The sequence below is a fragment of the Amblyomma maculatum genome, chromosome 4 (assembly GCF_055883805.1).
Source record: "Amblyomma maculatum isolate TAMU_Amacu chromosome 4, ASM5588380v1, whole genome shotgun sequence".
NCBI classification, from domain to species: domain Eukaryota; kingdom Metazoa; phylum Arthropoda; class Arachnida; order Ixodida; family Ixodidae; genus Amblyomma; species Amblyomma maculatum.
Window position 1 is genome coordinate 8,995,608 of NC_139347.1, and position 23,673 is coordinate 9,019,280.

Here is a 23,673-nt window from a genome sequence, read left to right on the forward strand (position 1 = left end):
ATGAGATATAAGGGCAAATTTTGATACCTATGCATTAAGGGGAAGCCCTATGCACTTCTATAGAATAAAAACATGCATATATTTTTGTATTTCTTAGTTTGCATAATGCAATACCCTTTAGTGCCTGATATTTGTAAATTACTTAGGGTTGCTTTTAGGAGATTTCGACAAAAATCGAAGTTGGGTAGTTTTTGAAATTCGAATGAAAGTTGTCACTTTTCTTATATTTCTTAATTTTGGCCTACTTCAAAGTAACGCAGAGAAATAATGAACTATTCTAGAGCTTCAAGTGTCTCCAGGAATAGAGAACAAGGCCTGGATAATATAGAGAAAAAGTTTCAAGTGAAGCACTATATTTAGTCGTGCCAGGATGTAGGGTTGAACAGTGGCAATTTGCAGATCAAGCGCTGAGTTCTATATTTGTTTTTATAACTTCAAACAATATAATGCAGTGCTTTTCTGAAGGATTCTTGCGAGGAATTTCAATAAAGATCGAAGATGATTCTTTTTAAACTGGAATAAAAGTTGCCCATTATTTGCTGTTTTCAAATTTCGGACGATTTTGCCGTATTTTAGAGAACACACCTAGCGGTCTAGAGCTCCAAATTTTGTCTGAAATTAAGTGCATAACCCTACATAATAAAGAGAAAAAGTCTTAGTGCAAATAATTCAAGGTGTCATGCTAGTATGTAAGGTTGAATGTGGAAAAACTTGGGAGCAAGTTGCTCCTGAAGCAAGGTCTGAAATTTTTTACTAAATCAATTGCAGCAACAAAATATGTTTATAATAGTTCTTTTAAAAGTAAAAGCCACATAGATTTAGTGAGCAAGAAATATTGGATGACAAAATTTTGGTGCGCAAGCAGCAGGTCTCCAAACTTGCAACTTTTTGAAATGCCAAAAGCATTGTTTCCCGCCTATGTGATATACCATTTTTTTTCCAAGGAAACTACACCATACCTTGCAAAACGAAGGTTCATTCCTTAATGTCAAGACATTTGCCCACCCCATACAAAAATTTCATTCAGAAAACAAAAAATAGTTATGGGACAGCTTTTTTTTTGTGTGTGTGTGTGTGTGTTGACACAGACACAGCTGTGCTGACACAGACGCAGCGCTGTGTCTGTGTCTCCTCTCATCCTCGTCGTATATGCGCTGCACCGATAACATGAGGCCTCGATTGCCGTTCTTATCTGAACACACCAATTATGTATATTTATTATGAGATTTTATTGAACAAGAAACCTTGCTTTAACACTTCTGAAAGATGATCTTCAAGCCATCAAAGCAAAATTAACCTGCGCTAGCCATGAGCTTTGCCTGGCTAGGACCTTCTCATTTTGTTGTTCAAGTTTAAACTGTCTTGTTTTCATTTTGTTTGTTTGTCATCGTGTGTGATGGTTATAAAGCACAAATATGCTCCTGATGAATAATGGAAATATGCACTTGCTGGAGCATACAATCACTTTTTCTCATGGCAGCAGATAAAGTGAGAAACCATGAATAAAATGATGTGACAAAAATTGAATATGTACAATAGATCACTGCACGGGCCTGATTTTGTGACCCGTGCCCGGCTCGGGCCCATAGTTTGAAGCCCGAGCCCAGCCCTAATCCATGGCTATAAGCCCGGGCCCGGCCTGGGCCCGAGCTGACATTAAGCAGACCCAAACCGGGCCCGCACTATAAAGACTCGGCCCGGCTTAGGCCCGGCACTCAGTCTGCGCAGACTCCTTAAAAATGTATGGTTAAAGTGAAAAAAAACGGAACGCTTAACACTTTTGTATTCCAACACAAATGACCTAGTCCTGATTGACATGCCAATGGCATATACCCGCAGAACAAAAATTCCAAGCGCCTAGAATGGAAAAGATTTTCAAAGGACTGCATGAAGTATTCCTTCTTTATCGAAAGAGCGCAAGACTGCACTACCAAGGATCTTATTTGGGCTTGCTGGTTGCTAGGATTGGACGTAGTGACTATATACGCATACCTACCTTCTGTATGCTTATTCCACATGTGCTAGCCACTATGTCCAAAGCGAGATTGTAATAAACTTACCAATAATATTGTATATGCTAAGAGCCATGAGTAATTCTCTCTGTTGTCTCAACTGCTGGATTAGCGATGGTAGGTATGCTGTTCACATCTTTTTTTCCTTTGGTCATGACTGTTTTCATGTGTTTTTTCTAATTTACGTCTAGAGTTTACTTTTGATCTGAGCAAAGCCCTCCTATCTTAGCCGTGTGTCTTACCCACCAGTGTGACTAAGGCATAGAACAAATCTGGGCCCCGGCAGCCCCACCTGGACCGCGCCCGTAAAGGTGTCTACACGCCGCGCGAAGTCAGCGCACGCTGAGACATTCAAGCATGCGACTTATACACCGCAAACTACAGTACTGTTAAATTAAATAATGCTACTTAAATGGTTATATATGAACAAATCAAGATGGAAGAAAAATGTGACAAAATGTTCTTCGAAGCTGAGGAGGGCACTGTTGAAGTATTGGCAGAAGCAACTGCTTGGTCAAGAAATTTCTGGCATGCCATCTTAGTTAAAATATTGTGCCCATGCATGCTCAAGAGCTATGGATTAGAAGAATTTTATATATGGCTCCGTATTATCAATTAGCTCTTGAGGCAAGTTATTTGCTAAATCACACACAAAGAGACTGTCCCTGGCAACTGTGTGGAACCTGTGTCATCAAGGGAAGGAAAAAAAAAAAGAAATCTACAGGATCTTGTGCAACAATATTGTATTGAATAACTCATGGCCGCTCTCCGAATTTTTATGGAGACGGAAAAAGATGCCTGTTTATTTTGCATAAATATTTGTTTGAATATCCAAAAATTCCTAATGCAGTACACTCTTATACAATGGCATTTCTCGTATTGTAGAATTTTTTTTTATCAAGAAGGGGGGGGGGGGGGGGGGGTAGATGTTTGCCTGCCGAGCAGTTAATTAACCCTTTCACTGTCGGCTGTTTCTGACTGGGACGCACCCCCAGTGTCGGCTTGGTTTCAGAGAACGAGCATATCAGGGAACGAGCATAAAGATTTATTTTGCATCATGATGGGTATACAAATAAATTAGTCAATGCAATTTGCACATTTCAGTGTTCTGCAGGTGTTTAAATAAACATCATCATCATCAGTCTGACTATAAATGATATATGATAAAATAAAAAAAAACACGCTCAATACTTCTTCAGAGTGTGGTGGATCCTGAGTCCGAATCCGAGCTTGGCTGGTAATCAGAACCCGAAGAGCCATCGCTCCAGTCAGCCGTCGAAGGTCCCGCGCGGTCCGCCATCCGAAAGTAAGCGTGCGCGGAGGGCGCACATTCAGTGGCCAGCACAAGGGAGAGAAACGGCGCGTAGTGAAGTCGAAAGAGAAAAAGATGGAAAGGGGCTAAAACACTCGTGTGCTGCTGCTGCTAACGGCAAGCTGTCCTCAAGCGAGGGCGCGTGGAGAGAGCGAATGCAGCAATCGAGTCATATGTCAGTCGGAGAGAGGCAACCGCGTGCGACCCTGAACTTGCCACGCCGTAGCGGAAGCGCGACAAAGAATAAAAATAAAAACCTCCAAACCTGCCGCAGATGGCAGAACAAACTTTGAACCCATAAACGCACGCGCGCGCCGAAGGATCGCTCGCTCGAGAGAGTAGTGTCACGGAGCGACCACGCCCCCTCCCACGAGCAAAGAACGGGCGGGCGTGGTTGCACCATACTCTTCCATATATGTGTCTTATCGGCGCGGAGCGAGCATATCAGCTTGTAGAAAGATTCAACAGATGGCGGAGCAAGTCCAAGCGCGGCAGCTTTACGGTGAGGCGCGAAGATTTGAACGCAAGATAGAATACGTACGGGTACGTTATTGACACTGCGGGGAGGAAACGCGAATACGTACCGGTACGTTCGTGACAGTGAAAGGGTTAAAGGTTCTTCTTCAGTGTCTCTTATGAGGCTTCATAAGTCCAGTCGTTGGCGGTAACACAAAAACAAAACGATACAAGGGTGCCTTCGGCTAAATACGACTAAGTAGGTAACACAAAAACAAAACGATACAAGAGTGCCTTCGGCTAAATACGACTAAGTAGGTTCACTGATGGCTAAAACTTTCCAAGGCGCGCACTCATGTAAATGAGCCATGTGTCATGTGTTGCAGCGCTCCATAAGACCTGCACTGTAGCATAGTGCGCTGCAGGGTTTTGCACATTTTCTTTTTAAGCTTTTCGCCCGTGTTGTTGAGTGCCGAGAGGCGTGAGCACCTAAGTTACTTGGACAAACCACTGAGTGCAGCTGATTTAAGTCTGTCTATAAATGAGCTTTCTCTCATTCACCATTAAAAAATGTACTATTAATGGTTTATTTATAAAACCACTTTAATGAGTTTAGCGGTGAGATTTCTTAATTCCCGAAAGAAGCAGTGCACAGCCAGCCAAAGCCCGCCCGGGCTTTCAAGCAGGCCCGAGCCCGTGCAGTGCTCTACTGTACGACAATGTTAAAGAAGGTGCTGCCAAGTTTCTTGTTGTGCAAGGAGTGTGTGAATAGTGGAAATTCCAAATATGGATCGAATATGTTTGTTATGTGGTTCATATTCGTATTGGAAAGTGTGATATCTGAAATTTCCGTATGTATTTGAAACTTATGAATACATCGAAAATTTTCAAATTCATCGCAATGTGCGAAATGTCATTCTCACTTTGGTTTCACTGATATGAGGACAACTACTGTGCAGGTGTTCATCAAATAAATTTACTGCGACGGAAGCGACTTTTAGCAGTTTTTAAGGCCCATTCGATAAATCAAGCTATCGGTTAATTCGGACATTTTTTCTGGTCCCTTAAGGTCAAATTAACGAGAGTTCACTTTACTCGGCAGTGATATGACAGCTCCACCAGGTTTCATGCAGGTCCCTCCTGTACAAACAACTGGTAGTATATGGAATCCTGTATAAAATTTATACTGAATATTTCAATAGGGTATACACTTCTGTGCAATTCTAGTTTAATGTTATTTGCAAATACCAAGTGAATTCTGAAATAAACAAGACAAACAATGTTTGGTATTTTTAATATGCAATTTTTTTTTTTTCTGATTAGGTAAATATTCGGCATTCAAAGAGATTTTTTCTCCACATTCGTATTTGAAAAATTCAATATTTGCACACCCCTTATTACATTCAATGCATTAGCATGCCCCTGTTATGATAAGAATGGCACTGAAACGAACTGAAACTAAGTATCACTATACTTTGTCCACAATATGACCAAATAGCATCTCGAGAAGTCAGCCAGAAGAACTCTTGGCTCTGTGCTGCTCACCTTCAACTTAGAAGCAGGGATTCTGCGGGGGCTGTCTGCAGAGACTGAGGAAACGTTCCCATTGACATCACCAGACGCGCTCGGCATCTGACCTTCCCCAGAAGGACCCAGCAGTGGCGCCAGGGGCTCTGCAGCTGATGTGGACCTCTGGAAGACACCAAGTGAGCGGCTGGAGCCACAGCCAGAGCCAATGACAGAGCCAGTCATGCTCAGGTCTTGTAGTCGCAAAGGCAGGTCGTCTCCCATTACCGAGCTGCTCTGGCTACCGTGACCTTTCCTACCACCGCCACACCTTGGAGAAAAGGACTTTCCGAGGGGGTTGAGAGGCCTGATGGAGAAGAAGCATTAGCACATTAGCTGAAGCACTGCCTCAATATGACCCCACGCATACATATGTCCTTAGTAGCAAATGGAATGGGGAGTCCTAAACGAAAAAGACAGTCTCCGAGTAAAGGTTGGCGAGAGACACCGCTCAACCACACACTGGGTGCACCTTGTATTGCAAATGACGAGGAGAGAATTTTAAATAAAAAAAGGCTTATAACATTTTAAGTGGATACTACATTTTACAAAAGAACTAAAGTACAGCCTGCAGACAAGCATGGAACAGCAGAAAGACTGGCAGCTACAATGCCAGAGTAAGTTTCGTCTTTTAAGGTGCAGAACGTATCGTGTGCCAAGATCAGGGTTATAAATGGCTTTAGGTTATAGGAGATAAAAAGCTTTCCGTGTTGTAGTTCAAAGCTTTCAAAACCTAAAGATATAAAAGTTTATAATTGCATTTTCAAGTAAGAGCCCGTTGAGGTGGAAAAAATGTTGATTTCATAGTTAAGAATGAAATGCCTTCTATGTAATTTCTCAAGTTCTTGCATGGAACTAAATAAGTTTATTTAAACCACATCCTCATAAGCTTCCCATATAGGTTCGTTCTTGTTTCACGAGTGTTCAGTTGAGTGTAAGGCATCTGCATCAGTTATGATAATGGTATGAAATCACTGCAATGAAATCTCTTGGTGTCTAGGTGACTTCTATTCGCCCAAATAATCCGAAATCGGCTATACGTGTGGTTTCCTGTTCACTTCAGTGTCTCATTTAGTCTGAATTTTCATTTCATTTAGTATGCCATCTTCATGTAATCTTTGAAGGGCATGCTTACATTTTTGTAGAAGTAAGCAGATGTTAAAATTTTTGGTTGTGAAGTGAACACAAATAATAAAAATTGGTTGCAAATCAAACAGAATATTTCTGAAAACTTTCAAATATGATTGAATATGTTTGATAATCTTAAATATATATACAAATAGTACAAACACTCTTCCCCAAAACACAGCTAAGAAAAAAAAGATGTTTGCCTGCATCCATCATCAGCATAATTTACCATAACTGTATAAGCATAGTAAGCATTAAGCAGACAATGGAGGGAGACTCATTTTGTGCTAATATTGATAAGCTGTATTTTCCATGCCAATATTCTGGTAATAGTTGACTGGATAATTTCATTCAGTGAATATTGCAGTTTTACTGAACGCTTGCATGACCAGAAAGCTTATCGAATATTGTCATTAAGGACTCCAAAGTGACTAGGTACCTTCTTACTGAAGGAGTGGCATCAGCAGTTAATCGAAGCGGCATGGCGTGGGGCACAGGTTGCGAATCAGGCGCAAGGAGCCACAACAAAACACGAGCAAAACCATCTCTTCCAAGCTCACTTGCAATGGATCACAGATGCTCTCAGGATACGACAGGCAAAATACAGTACTCCCATCTCCTCAGCTAAGAGAGACTGGAAGCCTCTGAACCCAATTCAGTTTCTCATAGGTGGATAAAACTCTTTCTTGGCTTTGAAGAGGCTATTTTAGAGCCTTGGATGTCCATGATTGCTTCAACCATGAAATCCATAATTTTGGGCATGGGCGTCTTTATAGTATACTGCCATGTCATGCAGTAGGATTGACTGTCTACCACGATCTCAAGATAAGAGTTTGATCCTGAGGAATTTCATTTCTTGCACAGGGAGAAGAACATTGCTCAAGGTGTTTTGAGACCAAAGGCAGCCAGGAAGATGCACACACCTGCAGAAATCTAACGTGTCGGAATCTGGCCGCTCATCAAGAAAAGCGCATGCTCTTGAGTCTTCTTCATCGTCATCTAGAGGTGGCAGTGGGACAGAATCTGTGTCCAGGTACTCAAAGTCGTCGTAGAAGGTGGGGATCACCACGGTGATGTGCTGTTCGAGGAAGGCAGTAGAAAAGAGGAAACACTGAAAGTGAATACTTAAAACTATTGAGATAGAAATCAGTCAAATTACCTTTTTCTAGAACATACAGTCCAACAGCTTCTGTAAGCTCAAATTTTGCCCTACTGGTGCCTCTGAACTAATTTCTCTACAAGAAATATAGTAAAGAATGGCTCCACCTTGAAAGATCACTGAGATTGGGAGCTCTATGACCTTGTTTCTGTTGCTCATATGTAGGTATGTTACTCATATGTAAGTGCAGACAATCATTACGGACTTTTTCGGCCGCAAGTAGTTCGTCATAATAAAGTTTGGTTCATTTTCAATTCATTCCCATGTGGAAGTTGACTTGTTTTGGACCATACGAATTCGCGATGATATGAATATTTTGCGTGCTCCCTTAGAATTCGTATCATCGAGATTCTACTTAACCAATAATCTACTGTTGCAGCACTGTTTATGCAGGTTACTTTACCATAGAACACATGGCAAAGTTGACGGTGCTGTGGCTGTCCATTGTTATATCCGATACACTGTATTTACTCGCATGTAACGCGAATGTTTTTCACAAAATTCTTGGCTCTCAAAATCTACCCTTGTGCTATAATTAAATACTGCGATTCAGAGTGCCTAAAGCAGTGCCGGGGTGCAGAAATATCGAATCCGTCACCATTCGGTTTCGGCTTCCGCGGTTTTACGACATCGGTACCAGGGAAGCAAAACTGACCAAATCTCAATCCATCCAAAGTCAAAACGTTGCATTTTTTTGCTCGTGGGCTCAGAATCATGTCACCTTTATCCCACGCTTGCAGCACATTTCGCAGTGTATTTATGCAGTTATTTCTATGTTATTGCATTTCGCATGATGATAACGCGCCGTGCACAACAAAACACTCGCTTCAAAAGGAAAGCTATTATGATAGCAGAAGTCGGAAATTCTGCAGCAGCTCAACGGCTAGACATTAACTAATCTACCATACATGGGTGGTAGATGCAGCAGGCGGCAATTTTTAGATGTGAACCTGACCACAAACGCTACCGACATCATCTGGGAGGAAAAGAATAAAAAGGAAGACTCAGTTTCCAAAAGCTCAACCTCCGACAGCGATGATGAATGAGCGTTTTTGATAAGACTGCAAAGGCCACAATGTCTATTAAAGGTACTTTTTCAAGTGCTTATCTCGCATGACATTGTGGTTTTATTTCTTACCATTGGGCAGTATGCGCAATGTTGTCTCTCGCATTACATTCATGGGTGTACTTATTACATCTGAGTAAATATGGTATTGTTCAAAGCGGTATTGTTATAAGTGGGTTTGACTGTAGTATCATCACATTATGTGGACCCCACGCCACGAAGGAAACGAGGGGCTAACGCTTCAGCTCGCGATCTTGCCAACTGAATGTAGTTGCAGTTGCCCTGTAATCTAGTGTAGTTGCATGGTAACACCTTGATACTGCCAGGTTCACCCACCACCACAAGCTGCCTCGCCTCAGAGGGGGCCTTAACCTTGCGTCACATTCAAATGCACACTTCTTCAAACCTTCCGAGACTTTACAAAATCACTCCCCCCCAATAACGCAACAAAATGGCTCAGCTCTAGTCAGACATATTAACGTGACAGCACTAAAGGCACTGTTCACCACAAAATTCAGCGTTGGCATCATCACCAGAGTTGTGAGGGAAGAATCATGAGCATGGCGCTGGCAGGCGATAGCTGGCAGCTGACATGGCCGTGCATTGACTGGACGTAGGGTTGCATCAAGTTACTTTTGTCAGGAGCTGCCAACTTGGGCCTCTCCTTTCACATGGAAGGACGGTATCAGAATCAGCCTGCCAGGACCCTTGTAGTCACATTACCCTAGGCTACGCAGGCACATTAACATGGCTTGGTTAGAGCAGGGCTTTATATGTGGGGTGGTAGCCTAAGCTAAACATCATACCCTTAAAGAAGGAGCTTAAGTGCACTTCATAAATTTTTAAAAGTGCCAGGCTAAACTGCAATGCTTACAGGCACCAGACATGTCACCTGAAAAGAGGAAAGTACAACTGACCAAGAGTTACCTTGAAATGCCAAGAACCACTCATCAAACTGGTACATTTGTTGGCCAAGGCCACTGGGGTTCTGAACTAAGAACTCCAAAACCAGCTTAATTAACACAGTTTCTCTAGTCAACAAAGGTTTTTAGTGCAAAAGCACTACTTTATGAGGTATATCAGAAAAACAGAGGAGGTATATCTGAATCATGGAAGCAACAGGTGTTGCCAACACTGGCTTCGCCACTGAAATGGGAGGGTAAGATCAGAACCCAGCTTTCCAAGATTATTGCATCCAGAGTTGGACGCGCTGCCCCTAGGCCATGCAGGCACGTTCGTATGGCGTGGTTGAAGCGGGGCTTTATATCTATATTGCTTCTGGCAACCTGGGCAGCATACATCATGACCCTCCTCATGAGCGTGCCTCTGGCAGGTGGTAGCTGGCAGGTGGTAGCTGGCAGGTGGTGTGACCAGCCACTGGTTGACGGTCGCTATGATGACACCTACCTCAAAGTCACTTGTCTTTCTGCTTGCTTACGTTAAATGTGTGCGTGACATCAACAGCGATGTATTTGTCACGCAGACTAATTGCATTAGCTTATGTGATGAGCCAGGTGAATTCTGTGTTTCGAAAAGGATAGCGAGCCTGGTCCTTCGTGGCAGTTGTAGGAGGTTGAGATGTACCACACCCTGCAGTGTGAACAGCAAGGAGAAGACAGCAACGACGTCGTCTACCACAACAAATTATGCCAATCCAGTGCTTTTGCATGCTACGCTAGGTTTAGTCACATTAAACTCATGCAAATTTTTTTCTTCCTCCTCCTTCCCTTTGCAAGAATGGTGATGAGGAGGCAAGTTGCATGTGCAGTATGCAGTTAGAAAAGCTCCATTCTAAATGACATTTTTATTTCCCAAGTAGCAACATGCTGCCAAACTGACACTTTACAGAGTGGAGTGCATACGACACCCGTACGGCTCAGATTCAGCAAAAACCACAGTGGACACATTCGACATCACGGATCTAATCTGAGTTGTGCACTGGTTGCAGAAGTCTGAAATTGTCCCCTTTCAAGACTATAAAAAACTGGTGCTAGCCTGTTCTCTAACCGATATCAGTGAAAGACAGTGTCTTTCTGGCTACTCGTGGTCACACCACCGAAGGCGCACAGCCAGACTTTTTAGGAGACTCATACCCAATTGCAAAAAAGCAGCTGAGACCCAGCACGTACCTTTCCCTGGAGCTGATTCTGTGTGTAACCAAACAGCATGAGGGAGAAGTTTGTGTTGCATGAGTGGATCGAGCCGTCCGGCAACACTGTGATCATGCCACTGATGTTTGCGAACACCCACACCACACCCTTGTAGACACTTGCAACCGATGCTGCCGGACTGCCATCTTCTCTGGCGCTTTTGTCACAGTTACCACCACGCTCGCTCAGTTCGGCCCCATCATCAAAGGAGACTGGCTCAATTAGGATGCTCAGGGGAAACGTGCTGCCATCACGAGTTCTCCCTGTAGCTTGCTGCTTGCGCACCATCTGCATGAAGGTTAAAAAAAATTGTTTTTCAGTCTCTACTACAGCAGTTGTGAAGTGCAGTAGAAACTCATTGATGCGTTCCTGGTTCATACAATTTCCAATTACATACACTCATAATCGCGAGCAGTAAAAAATCTCTTGTAGAGTTACACTATTTTTCTCCCGGTTAATATGTTTCAGCGTTAACGATTTCCCAGTCACTACGCTAGAAATTTTGACAAATTGTGGTCGTATATGTTTTGCAATCAATCGGACATGAGCTAACGAGCACTCGCGACATGAAAAACAGACCAGCAGCGCTCGCTCGCCATGGTTGCTTTCTTGCAGTACCTAAGTGCAAAGGGACGAAGCATCAAAGAAAACCAACGAGCCATTGTACGAGGTGCCCAATCCCATGAAAACATAACTTCATAAGAAGTAATGCGGTGGCTTCCTTGCAGTGCCTTAAGGGCATAGGAGTGAACCATTTAATAACTACAACTATTCGCTTGCATACTAGTGGGCAGAGTCTAGGACACCTGAGCAGCACGAAAAAAAATGCAGCGACTGTAAGCCATCGCGATGGCTTCTCCACATGTCACTAGTGTAAAACGGTGAAGCATCTGGAAACAACCAAGGAAGCGATCTCGGCTTGTCATTACCTACTACGAACTGAATTTGTAACTAAACCTCTTCCGCGCTTGGGATAGTGCAAAAACAGAATAAATTCTGCGAGAGCTAAAAAAGGAGCTGTGAATACTAGATGCCTATAAATACCGCCGAAGAATTGACGCGTTTGAATTGTGGTGCTGGCGAAGACTCTTAAGAGTTCCTTGGACTGCCAGAAGATCAAATCAGTCGATATTGTCGACCATAAACCCTGACTGCTCATTGGAGGGTCAAATTCTAAAGTTAAAGCTCAGCTACTTTGGTCATCTGATGAGAAGAGAGGAGTCGCTGGAGAAAGATTTGATGTTGGGAAAGGTTGAGGGTCGCCGGAGAAGGGGTAGGCAGCGAACGCGATGGTTAGATGGCATTCTCGAGGCATTGCAGATGAAGCTATGTGATGTTAAGAAGATAGTGAGAGACCGGAAAGCGTGGCGTGACATGGTCCATAGGGTCACGAAGAGTCGGACACGACTGAACGCCTGAACTGAACTGATAAATGCTAACCTACACTTTTATGCAATGAGTCTTAATTCTAAATGTAATAAGGGAGTAATTACTCATTGCATCCACCCAAGCGCAGCCATGCGCGCAGTCATCTGCTGACCGTCCTGGTTAGCTCAGTCGGTAGAGCGACTGCCCCGGAAAGGCGATAGTGCCGGGTTCGATTCCCGGATCAGGACGAATTTTTCTTTAACTACGAAGTTTCTGAGAAAGCTGTATAGCTTTCCTTCGTAGCCGTATGGCTGCGCTTGGGTGGATGCAATAATTACTCCCTTATTACAAATCGACTCCACCTTGGGGGATTCCCCTAAATATTTGACCAACACTATTCCCACTTCAAGTTATAGATCAATTCGCTCTCTCCCTACTATCTGATCTGCTGATCGTCCTGGTTAGCTCAGTCGGTAGAGCGACTGCCCCGGAAAGGCGGTGGTGCCGGGTTCGATTCCCTGATCAGGACGAATTTTTCTTTAACTACGAAGTTTCTGAGAAAGCTGTATAGCTTTCCTTTGTAGCCGTATGGCTGCGCTTGTGTGGATGCCATGAGTAATTACTCCCTTATTACAAATTACTCCACCTTAGGAGATTCCCCTAAATATTTGACCAATTCTAAATGCTTTTGTACCTCATTCAACAGTTAAAATTTAAAAAATCAGGCAGTTCAGATCATACGTTTTCTTGGATACAGCCAAACCTCAAAATAATGAACCTTAATATCACAAAATTCGTGATGTAACCAACACATTTTTTAAATTTCTCAATCTCTGCCCTATTGAAAATTGTGTATTCTTTTTTATTTGCAATTAAAGTAATTTTATGCTGTACTTTTTTATTTAGCGAAGTCTTCACGCATCACAAGCATGTACCAGCAGTCTTCTTGACAACCGGATGAGAACTAAAACTTTAGCCAAGACACACTCCACTTTGCATTTGCCCTTTTATGCACCAAATTTGCCAGTAGAATCTGTGAGCAAAACAAAATGATGATAGGGGCATACCGCCGCGCCGTCTGTCGTATGCATACAAAATCTGCGGTGCGGAAGTTTCAGGATGCGTCATGCCACTAAGTCATTGGCCAGTAAGAACGGCAAAGCGCTAACAGGAAATGCATTATTTACTCGTGTGAGGGACCCACTTTTGTCAGGAAACATTCGACGTCAGTTTGAGGGCAGAGTTCAATATGTGGGAAGAAGTACACTTTTTTTATTTTTAAGGAAGCTGTCCATCCTTTCACCCATCAATTGCCAAAGAACCAATGCGGTCAGCCGCAATTATGACAGCGGCTCGTTAGCTTCGAAAGGTGTTTGTGGAATCCTATCGTGCTGCGAAGAAATACACTGTGGAATGCAACGACGCGAAACAGAGGGATGCGCTAACGACTAGCATTTTAATTTTATTTTCAGGTTCTAAGTGGCAAAGTGCGAGGAGGGCTCATTACTTAAGTAAATACGGGACGCATACGTGAGGCCTGAGCAAAAGATTGCTGGGCGAAGGTAGCTGCGGCGGCGTGGGCAATGCACACATGCGACAGCGTCCCCGTTAAAATGTAGTCCCCATTTGCAAACGCTGGGTGATGACGATGATGATGATACCAGTGGCAACATCTGATGCCGGCTTTGAGTACTAGGTTCTGCACTCTCTCTTTGCTTTGCTTACATTGAGAAAAATGATTTGTTCGCATCGATTTGCTATCACTCATTATCCCCCTGATATACAAAAGAACATCCAGTGCCCTTGTTAGCGCTATTATAGCTAGAATTTCTTACTTATTTTTTTTTGTATTCATAATTTGCAAGTTCCCATCTACTAGCAGTGTTCCATGAATCTGCTAATTTATTTGGGCAGCTCAAATATGAGAACCTTGACGTAACAAAATTTTCGGCTGCAAGTAGGACTTCGTTATATTGAGGTTCGACTAATATATTTTACTTTCCACATTTAAAAAAAAAAAATGTTTCGAGGTTTTAATGTACTACAATAATTGTGAGGTATGCGAGCATCACATAGGATGCAAAGGTGTCGAGAGGCTACAGAAAAAAAGATATCAATGGTGAAACTGCAATATGTGCACAGTCCACACCAATTTCATCCTCAACCTTAGCTCGGACACAAGTAACTCACATATGTTCCCTGGCCCGCACCTGGCTTTCTTCCTGTTCCTGAATTTCAGACCAACCATTTTGCAATTTCCCATGTTCATATGGCTGCATTAAGTCTGCCGCACACAGCTCCAGATAGCAGACCCTGTTACTGCCTTGGCGCTGCAGGTACAAGTCGGTGGATTTTTACATACCCCTGCAACACTGTGTCTTGAGGGACCTCACCTTGACTACTCCATCTTGGCAGGTGGGAAGAACGAGAGAGGGAATGATGTCGGTAATGAGAGTGCCTTCAAGCTCCACACCATCTGTGTATCCACACAGTGCAGCCAGGCTCTTGTCTGCACTCAGAATCTGGCCCTGGTAGTGAGGAAGGCAGCAAGAAATGAGCAACGAAAGGCACTAGTGCACCAACTTACAGGTTCCTCACTTCAATTCTATATTGATCATCACTTCCCACATATGCACAGACAAAATTATTACAGTGGCAGACTCATTTTACAGACTCCAATAAGGCAAACACTGCTGGGGAACTGCCATGCACCCCATAGGAATGCTGGACCTAAATTTCAGAAAATCGACCAGCGCAAAATTGGTTTTAAATGGGGTCAAACTGAATGAACTGGCTTGGATAGACCTGGCTATTTGTTTCCCACTGTTGCAATTCAAACTATTGGCACACTCTTCATTGCCATCAAAATGGCTGACAAATAAGCACGCAATTGCACTGAAAGTGGGATGGCAATGTCCGTGGTGCAGGGCTAATGGGTGGGGGGGTGGGGGGGGGGAACACGGTGGCTGGAATTTCTGGGGCTGCAGTCGACGGTGCCTTCTTCTCTCATGGGTTTCCCTTCTCAGACTTTACGACTATCATTGCTCAGGGAAACAAACTGCCTTCTCGCATCTCATATCATACACAGAGCAGTGCAAGGTGCACAGCAAGACCTGCGGCTGCACTGCATGGTCTGATATGGGGTGGTGGCAGTCATCACAATATGATTTTGGCTCTAATACCGTAAGATAATATAACTTGATAACATAATGTGGAAAACAGCTAATTTATTGCAACTTTTCAAACTGGTTCCTTCCAGCAAGGTCCCAAGTTCATATAGATTTAGGAGACTGATTGCTCGGACCATTTCTGGTGTTCTGCTGGAGTCCGAAAAATCAGTTGCCGATAGCATTTATGCCCTAAGCAATACAAATTATACAAAATAACAAGAAGCCTAGAAAAGCAAACTCAAAACCTTAAAGAGAACGTGTAACATACAAAATTCAGTACAAATATTTGGAACCGCAATTTTCAGCCTGAGCAAAGAAAAGGCATCACAGGGAATATAGACAATCAATCCCTTTCAATAAAATGCTCAGTTGAGCATACAGTAAGACCTTGTTCATATGTTCCCAGTTCATACGCACAAGATTATAGGCAGTAAAAATATCCAACACAGTTCCTATTTTTCTGAATATGTTCCCGCTTTTTTCCAATTACTGCATTCCAAATTGCATCTAACTGCGGTTCTATAATGTACTCAAGGACAAACCGCACATGCACTAACATACGAGCGAGCTGATCCAAGGGATGTACAACATGATGAGCTGATGTGCGGTGGCGCTCACCCACCATAGTGGCTTTGCTGCAGTGCGAAGGGGGTGAAGTGTCAAGTTAGACGACAACCTAATGAGAGGACTGTTCATGGAGAGGAGAAACGTAGCAGCTCCTTCACAGTGCCCTGGGGCATATTAACTACAACTGTGCTCTTGCATACGAACAGATCAGCTATGGGGAGCGCAGCGAGAGTTAGCCACCGCGAAGGCTTTGCCACAGTGCAAAGGTATAAGGGGAGGAAGCATAAGAAAAACCTGCGGAAGCAATTCTAGGCTTGCCAATTGCATCAGAATATCAGATGTGTTGCTGAATCTTTTCCGCATGAAGGACAACACAAAAGTGGACTGAATTCTGCGAGAACTGAAAAAAGCTGCTTTCATATCTTCTAAAAAATGCTAATTACATTTTTTATGAACTGAAAATTTCCATAAATGTCTGTGTAGGTCCTTGAACGGTTGTATTTTTCGAAATTAGGCAGTCTGAATCATGCGTTTTCCCAACACAGCAACGAGGCTTTACTGTATGTGCTTCAAATCAGGCCGCTGATATGAAAGCCTCCTAAAGAAATGTAAAGGTGATGTATGTTGATACCATTTTGCTCTGAACAGCAATAACAGAGACTGGTAGACAACAGAACTGGACGACGAAAGTAAGAGTAAGTCTGATGCTTACGTTTATAACCTGTTGCAAAACAAAAGCACACTGGCGTACTGGCCTCACCCTAGCAGAGTCGAAAGTGACGACTGCAGTGGTCCGCTGCACGGGCTCCATGACGACTAGGCAACGTGGTTCAGAATCAGATTCCAGCTTGCGTACCCACACTGACACTGGAACCACCTTTCCATCATTGTCGATGAGATCCATCTGCGCAAGCAGGCGAAATGACGCTACATCACACAGGTTGCATCCACAAGACATGTGCCAAACAGTACTTACTCCCGTAATAATGCAGAAGCCAAGATAATAAATATGGCCCCGTGTATATATATTTATTTATTAAAATAAGGAACGATACAGTTGAGCAAAGTGCAAATCTTACCCCGCACATACACACACCTCCCAAATCATCCTCAATGCATTGCCCATCCTAACCTCATGCGCATTAAAAAGCCCGCATACACTCCTTTTTACACTTGGTTTAACAGCCAGAACTGTTTCCCATAATTATGTGGGACATCATACATGGAGGATTAAATAAAACGTTTGCAGCATAACGACAAAAACCAATCCTACAGCTGAAATGCTTTTATATCCCAAAGCAGCTAAGAAATAAATAAAGAGCCACAACTGCAAGTGTAATATTTCCCATTCAATGACCTACAGTCTGTTTCTAGCCCCTCAGAGGGCGTAAAGTATTCGACTGCGCAGCACACTGCAGGCTGTTTCATCACCCACCCATTAACACCCTTGTGACAGTGTCATGGCAATGAATGTCGAAAATGAACAAAATGCTAAACAGCAACAAGAAGGTGAGCTTGCACTGAACAATAAGATTGTAGTCTTCAGGGCTGCTGCTTCACTTCTAAGCTGCACGTCTACGAGACAAGGCAAGGACTTTTCAACAGCTTTTTCAAAGAAGTCGTCCGCCTGGCGGCTGAGGCCGCGAAGAATTAATGTATCCTTGCGCACTTCTAGTTGCGGAGTCCCAGCCCCCTATTCGGGTCTGCGTACCTGGGTGGGGGAGTAGGGGGACCCCCTGTATCGGCGGCAATAAAGTTTCAAATATAATAATTCACAACTTCATTAGATTAAACTTCAAGACAGCGCAACACTGACCAATGATAAAGAAAGGCTTTTTAAAAGAAAATTTGCGCATTTAAGAAGCCCTATGTTTTTGTCACATTATATACGAATACCAATCAAGTGGCACTGGCGCACTATTCGCTAAGAGTACCCAAGCCTCATGAGAGAACATTACTGAATCTTGATTTATGCAACCTTCATTGTGAAGTCATAATTAAAATTCTCTATTCACAATGGTACCACTAAACACAATTCCATCTAAAAAAAAGCAAGATCTTTTTTGTTCCACGGTACTCTCATAACACGTTTTGCATTTTTAGCTCAGTTATCAAACCCTTTGGAGAAAGGCACGGTGAAATTCCACAGACTACAGCGTTAACTCTGCCCACCAGAGACAGATGAATCAACGTTACTAGAACAAACTCAGTTTCACAGCTCCACCCAGATAGGTGTCCCCGGTGGCTGTCGCGTAAACTAACGGCGCTGCAGTCGGCTCTTGCTCCTTGCCGGGCGTGTCTTCTGCTACACACGACATGGAAGCACGGAGCAGCCGGCACACACATAGCTGTTACGTGCTGCAATTTCACTCTACATGGCTGCAGAGCAGTTAGGACTACATTACGACTCCCCCCCCCCCCCAAGCATGCATAACCTCAGAGAACGCATTTGTGTGATGCGAAATTTAATGCCGTGAGACAAGTGTGACAGGGTTTCGACTTGCTCACCAGAACCATTCTTAATCATGTTGTCTGCTCTTCGGTATCATTTCTTTTTATTACGCGATATCGTACGCAGCTCGTCCAGGCAAAAATGCGTCACGTTTACCGTAACTATGAATTGAGAAAAACGTATCCGAAGAATATGCACAATCATTTTGCATTAAATTATGGCGTAGCCATTAATTGTGCAGCGTTCAGTGTGGTGCCATGCAATTGCACTTCTTAATCAGCTTCCACCTTCTTTTCCAATTTCAGTCCAATTTGTGACAAAGATTTAAGCCACCGACATGTGTGCCTCCAATTCTATGCCGTTCACTGTAAACGTAGGGTGTGCACCGAGAAGATGCTACGTCTTCCCCTTAACCCCTTAAGGGCCAAAAAAATTAAAAAATTATGTTCCCAAATTGCCAAATTTTTTTATTATGTAAAATGCTTCAGTAAAGTGTTTGAAACACAAAAAAAATGACAGAAACAATTTCTGGCGGATAATTATATTTTATTAGTCATTACCTGCCCCCTTGTGCAATACTCCATACCTTACACCTTTGAGGAGCATTGAGAAATAAAAAAATAAATTCTTGAAAGCACAGATACAGTCGAACCCGATTATATCGAACCCGGATATATCGAATTTTGGTTATATTGAACTCATGGAATATCCCCTTGCAAATCCCATGTAAAAGTATAGGAAAGCCGCGTCATATATCGAACTCAATTTCACCAGTCGTTCGATATATCGAACTCCGCACCACGCACTGGAAAGTGTGCTTTCCCGAAAGACGATCGCGTCACCCTTGGCCGTTTGCCGCGTGACGTTTTCAAGCCACGCGCTGAAGGAATGAGAGGGGACATTTCTGGACAGTGCCGCCCGCGCCCATTCCCCAAAGGCACGCGCATCTGCAGTTATCGTTTCCCGTGCGCCAACACATGACGTTTGCAAGCCATGTACGTGGGTGTGCCCATTCTTTTGCTGAGCTATCTTCTCCTTCAGCACGCGCTACGCATGCGCCAAGCCAGCTCAGACCGTTTTCAGACAGACGTCTGACGCTTTCTCCACGTGGCTATGGCGCCTGCGGATGTTGCGGCAGCTCTCTCTCTCTCTTTTTTTTTATGTCATCCTTTCTTATCATTGTGCTGTACGCCGTAAGATATGGCGGCTGGCTTTTTTTTTTTTTCTTTTTTTTTTTTGCGGGAGCCGTTTATTTTTGCATGTATGAATCAATGAAAGCATGCGGTCTGCTGCTGCGATCATGACCACCACCCCAAGCGCAGCGTGATAAATCCAACCAGGCTTGTGCAATCAAGCCATCCGGGGCACTCTGCCAAGTTCGCTCCCCGCCACGGGAGGAGCTATAAAAAGATAAACCGCTGCGCAGCATCTTGGCACGCTGCCAAGAAAGCTGCGGATGCGACGACCGAAACAGAGTGACGCGTGCCATCGACATGCAAGCGAAAACGCTCGCGATTTCTGCTGCAGGGACACAGAAACCTTGTATTGAGCTGTCCCGGTGGCTTGAGCGGCAAGAGGGACGCAGTTCCAACAAGTTTGAAATTTTGCCGCTCGTCGCTGAGATCGCTCAATCGCTTGCATGTGAGCGAGCTGGCTTTAACACATCTTTTTTTTTTTTTTTTTTTTTCAAATTCTCGGGTGCAAAAGTGGAAGGTGGGTTCGTTATGCGAGTGGGTTCATTACGCGACAAACATGGTATCGTTTTTTCGCATCGTAATGCCGTCACAAGCCGATTTTTGTATATCGAATTATCGATATACCGAACTATTTCGCGATCCCCTTCGAGTTCGATATATCCGGGTTCGACTGTAGTATGAAGTGGGTTAGAATTGCCGTGCAAAAGATGCACCATTGCTTCTAGATGCATTCAAACTAGATGAGACCACTATCCGTGTGTTAGCGTTCGAAGCATGGCACTGCGCAGACGGCCTTCTCGCACCACCAGGTCTATCCGGCACCATTCACAGGAGCTCGCTATCGTGTCATCACTGCTGTCTTCCGCTTCTGACTTGCTGTCGGTAAAAATGTCATCACTATCCTCTTCACTTGAAGAACAAAAAACGGCATCATCATCACTTGCGCTATCATCTGACGCAGAATAATCTCCCGCACCAGATTCACGCATGCATGATGCCATAATAAGAGAGTAATTACTCATTGGCATCCACCTAAGTGCAGCCATACGGCTACAAAGGAAAGCTATACAGCTTCCTCAGAAACTTCGTAGTTAAAGAAAAATTCGTCCTGATCCGGGAATCGAATCCGGCACCACCGCCTTTCCGGGGCAGTCGCTCTACCGACTGAGCTTACCAGGACGGTCAGCAGATCAGACGGTGGTGCAATGACATTGTTCCCATGTTCTGTGAAGTTTGGTGGCAGAACATCAAAACAGCCAGTTTGGAGCTGTTTTGGAGGTATATTGCATTTTGGAGCAGGATGGAGCTGGGAAAGCAGTTTGGAGCGAAATGGAGCAATTGGACCAGCTCTTTCACCCCTGCTGCTGCATTTCATTCGCATACGACATTAGTGTTGTTGACAATTCATCTTGTTGTGGCACCACAGGGACAAGGACAGGAGCAGAGAGAGACAGAACAGGTGCTCTTTCACACATGTATTACATGTCCCAATAAGATTTTGTCAGTTGATAGTAGAGCCCTTGTTATGTCTTTCTCCGCTTTTGTCCTCGTCCCTGCGGCCACAACAAGATGAATCCATACCAACTTGCAGTTTTCCACCCTCTTGTTGACAATATTGCATTTCTGCTAATTTTTTCATGTCGCACTAATAAAACCCCAGGGTCATGCAATTAACTTCTAATGCCCTTTCTGGCACTGTAGATACCTTGAATATCGTGTTTTAAAACTGCAGTCCAATGCTAGTTTGAAATTGCATTAACTTCCCCTACAAGCAGTAAAATTATGTATTTTTCTGTGTGTGTGTGTGTGTGTGTGTGTGTGTGTGTGTGTGTGTGTGTGTGTGTGTGTGTGTGTGTGTGTGTGTAAAGGGGAAGCACGAATCTCTCAAGGGCGCGACTTGATTACTCGCAATATAAGTTTTTTTAACACACTCGTGCTCTTGTTCAGTCGTTTCCATTCGCAGTGCGCACACCCATTCTCAATGATTCCTCTTTCAGTAAACTCACTACAGTAGAATCTCGGTGATACGAAATTCAAAGGGAGACGAAAATTTTCGTATCACCTGAAATTTCGTATCACCAAAAAACGAGCAAAATCCGTTTTCAAGCCTTCCAACAGGTACGAAATATTTATTTTCGTTGAAAGAAATCGAGTATATCCTTCTGCACCTTCTTTTCCGCGAGATCTGATAACAGAGTTTTGAAAACTGAAAAATTGGGCCGCTGTCTTCTCCCGCACAGACTCGAACGTCACGGCGCGCCGCAGAACATCGATGGCGTGCATCGTTTCTGCTGCCGTCGGCGGTGGGTCATCAATGCTTTGGTCGTCGTCATCTTCGTCACTGCATGGAATGCCAGGCTGTGATGACGCTTTCTCAGCAATATCTTCAACCGTGCGGAGACCACAGGTGGCGAGGTCGTCATCCGCGGTGACGAAATCGTCGACGCAACAGTCGACGTCAAGTTGATTCCAGACATCGATGGGAATCGGGTCTGGCACTTGCGAGGCAGTAGCCACAGCGGATTTGAAAACCCCACACTTCGCGAAACAATTGGCGATGGTCGTAGGAACGACGCGATCCCAGGCAATTGCAAGAAAATGCACAGCGTCCAGAAGAGTGATCTGGAGATTCGCGTCCTTCCTTTCAATCTTCGAGAGGAGGCGGCGCACCAACAAAGCTTTGAAATGGTACTTAACATTCCTTATAATCCCAGCATCCAGTGGTTGCAAATGACTTGTTGCGTTCGGGGGCAGGAACACCACCTTAACACTCTGTAGTGTCATTTGTTTTGGATGGGCGGTGCACTGGTCCAGCAGCAAAACTATTTTTCTGTTGTGGCAAGACATCTTGCGGTCGAGGTACGTGACGAATTCCATAAACAAAGAAGACGTCATCCATGCTTTTCTGTTCGCCTTGTAGATGCAGGGGAATCGACCGGCTGCCTTAAAGCATCGGGGCTTTTGATATTTGCCAATGACTGTCAGCGGCATCTTTTCCGATCCGTCGGCGTTGCAACAAACAAAACTGTGATACGTTGTTTGCTCTTTTGTCCGCCCCGGCAGGCATCGCCTTTAAAGCACAACCTTTTTTCGGGCTGGAGATTGTAAAACAGCCCTGCTTCATCTACATTAAAAACATCATGTGCCTCATATCCCGCTATGTAAGACGGCAGTGTGGTTGTCATCCAGTGTTCCACGGCGGAGGCGTCGACTTTTTTTCCTTCGCCACAAACGGTCTTGTAGGAAAGATTATGACGCACCTTGAACCGGTGAATCCATCCACCGGAGGCCCGAAAGTCACCAATTCCAAGTGTGAGTGCGATGTCCGCTGCCTTCTCACGAAGCACTTTTCCGTCGATGTTGACGCCGGCCGCCGTGACCTCTCTGAACCACGTTAGAAGAACCTCTTCCAACTTCACATGGTGGGCAGTCTTGGCTTCCTTAGAATTCATCGCGAAGTGCTGCACATTCTGCATAATTTGGTCGCGCTGACCAACGATTGTTGACAACGTTGACAGCGGCAGGCCTAGCTCCTTGGCCATGTCAGTGGGCCTTTTCTTGAGCTCTTTGTCCACCTTATTTAAAATTTCCAATTTGTCTTTAAAGGTCAGCGCCTTTCTCTTCCGTGACAATGCAGTATGATGTACCTTTTCGCGTTGCCGAGATGATCACAAAACGACGCGCTATCAACGCGGTGTCAGCCTCAACAAACGAGAAAACGAAGCAACGTGTAGCAACGTGTTGCCGCTGCAGCGGAGACTCCGGAAAGCGGAAGAGCGTGGCCTGCAGGGCGGCGGAGAAATGTGGAGAGGGCCGCAAAACGTGCGCACAACTAAAAAAAAAAACAAAATGCGGGGGGAGGGGAGAGAAAGAGAGAGAGCGGGAGGGGGGGGGGCAAGATATCGCCGTTTTCCTTCGCCAACTTGCTGCTGCCGCGGGTTGCCAAGCCGGTTTTTTCCCGCTGTAATTTTTTTTTTTCTTCTTTCGCACGCGTGTGCGTGATCCGTGCTATCAGTGCTGCGCCGCTGCGCACGCTTTTCTCGCTGTGCGTGTGTGCGTGGGCCTCGACCG

At 44.3% G+C, this 23,673-nt stretch overlaps 1 protein-coding gene across 1 annotated transcript in view; it reads right to left on the reverse strand.

The window, feature by feature from the left end:
• The window catches only part of LOC146190259 (PAS domain-containing serine/threonine-protein kinase-like), a 158,335-nt gene that overhangs the window by 68,310 nt on the left and 66,352 nt on the right, over positions 1–23,673 (reverse strand). The window contains exons 6-10 of the mRNA XM_084600717.1: positions 16,715–16,858; positions 14,611–14,745; positions 10,829–11,137; positions 7,398–7,552; positions 5,326–5,653 (exon numbers count right to left, since the gene is read on the reverse strand). Of these exons, the coding sequence (XP_084456843.1) occupies positions 5,326–5,653; positions 7,398–7,552; positions 10,829–11,137; positions 14,611–14,745; positions 16,715–16,858 (1,071 nt within the window). The remainder of the gene's footprint in view (positions 1–5,325; positions 5,654–7,397; positions 7,553–10,828; positions 11,138–14,610; positions 14,746–16,714; positions 16,859–23,673) is intronic.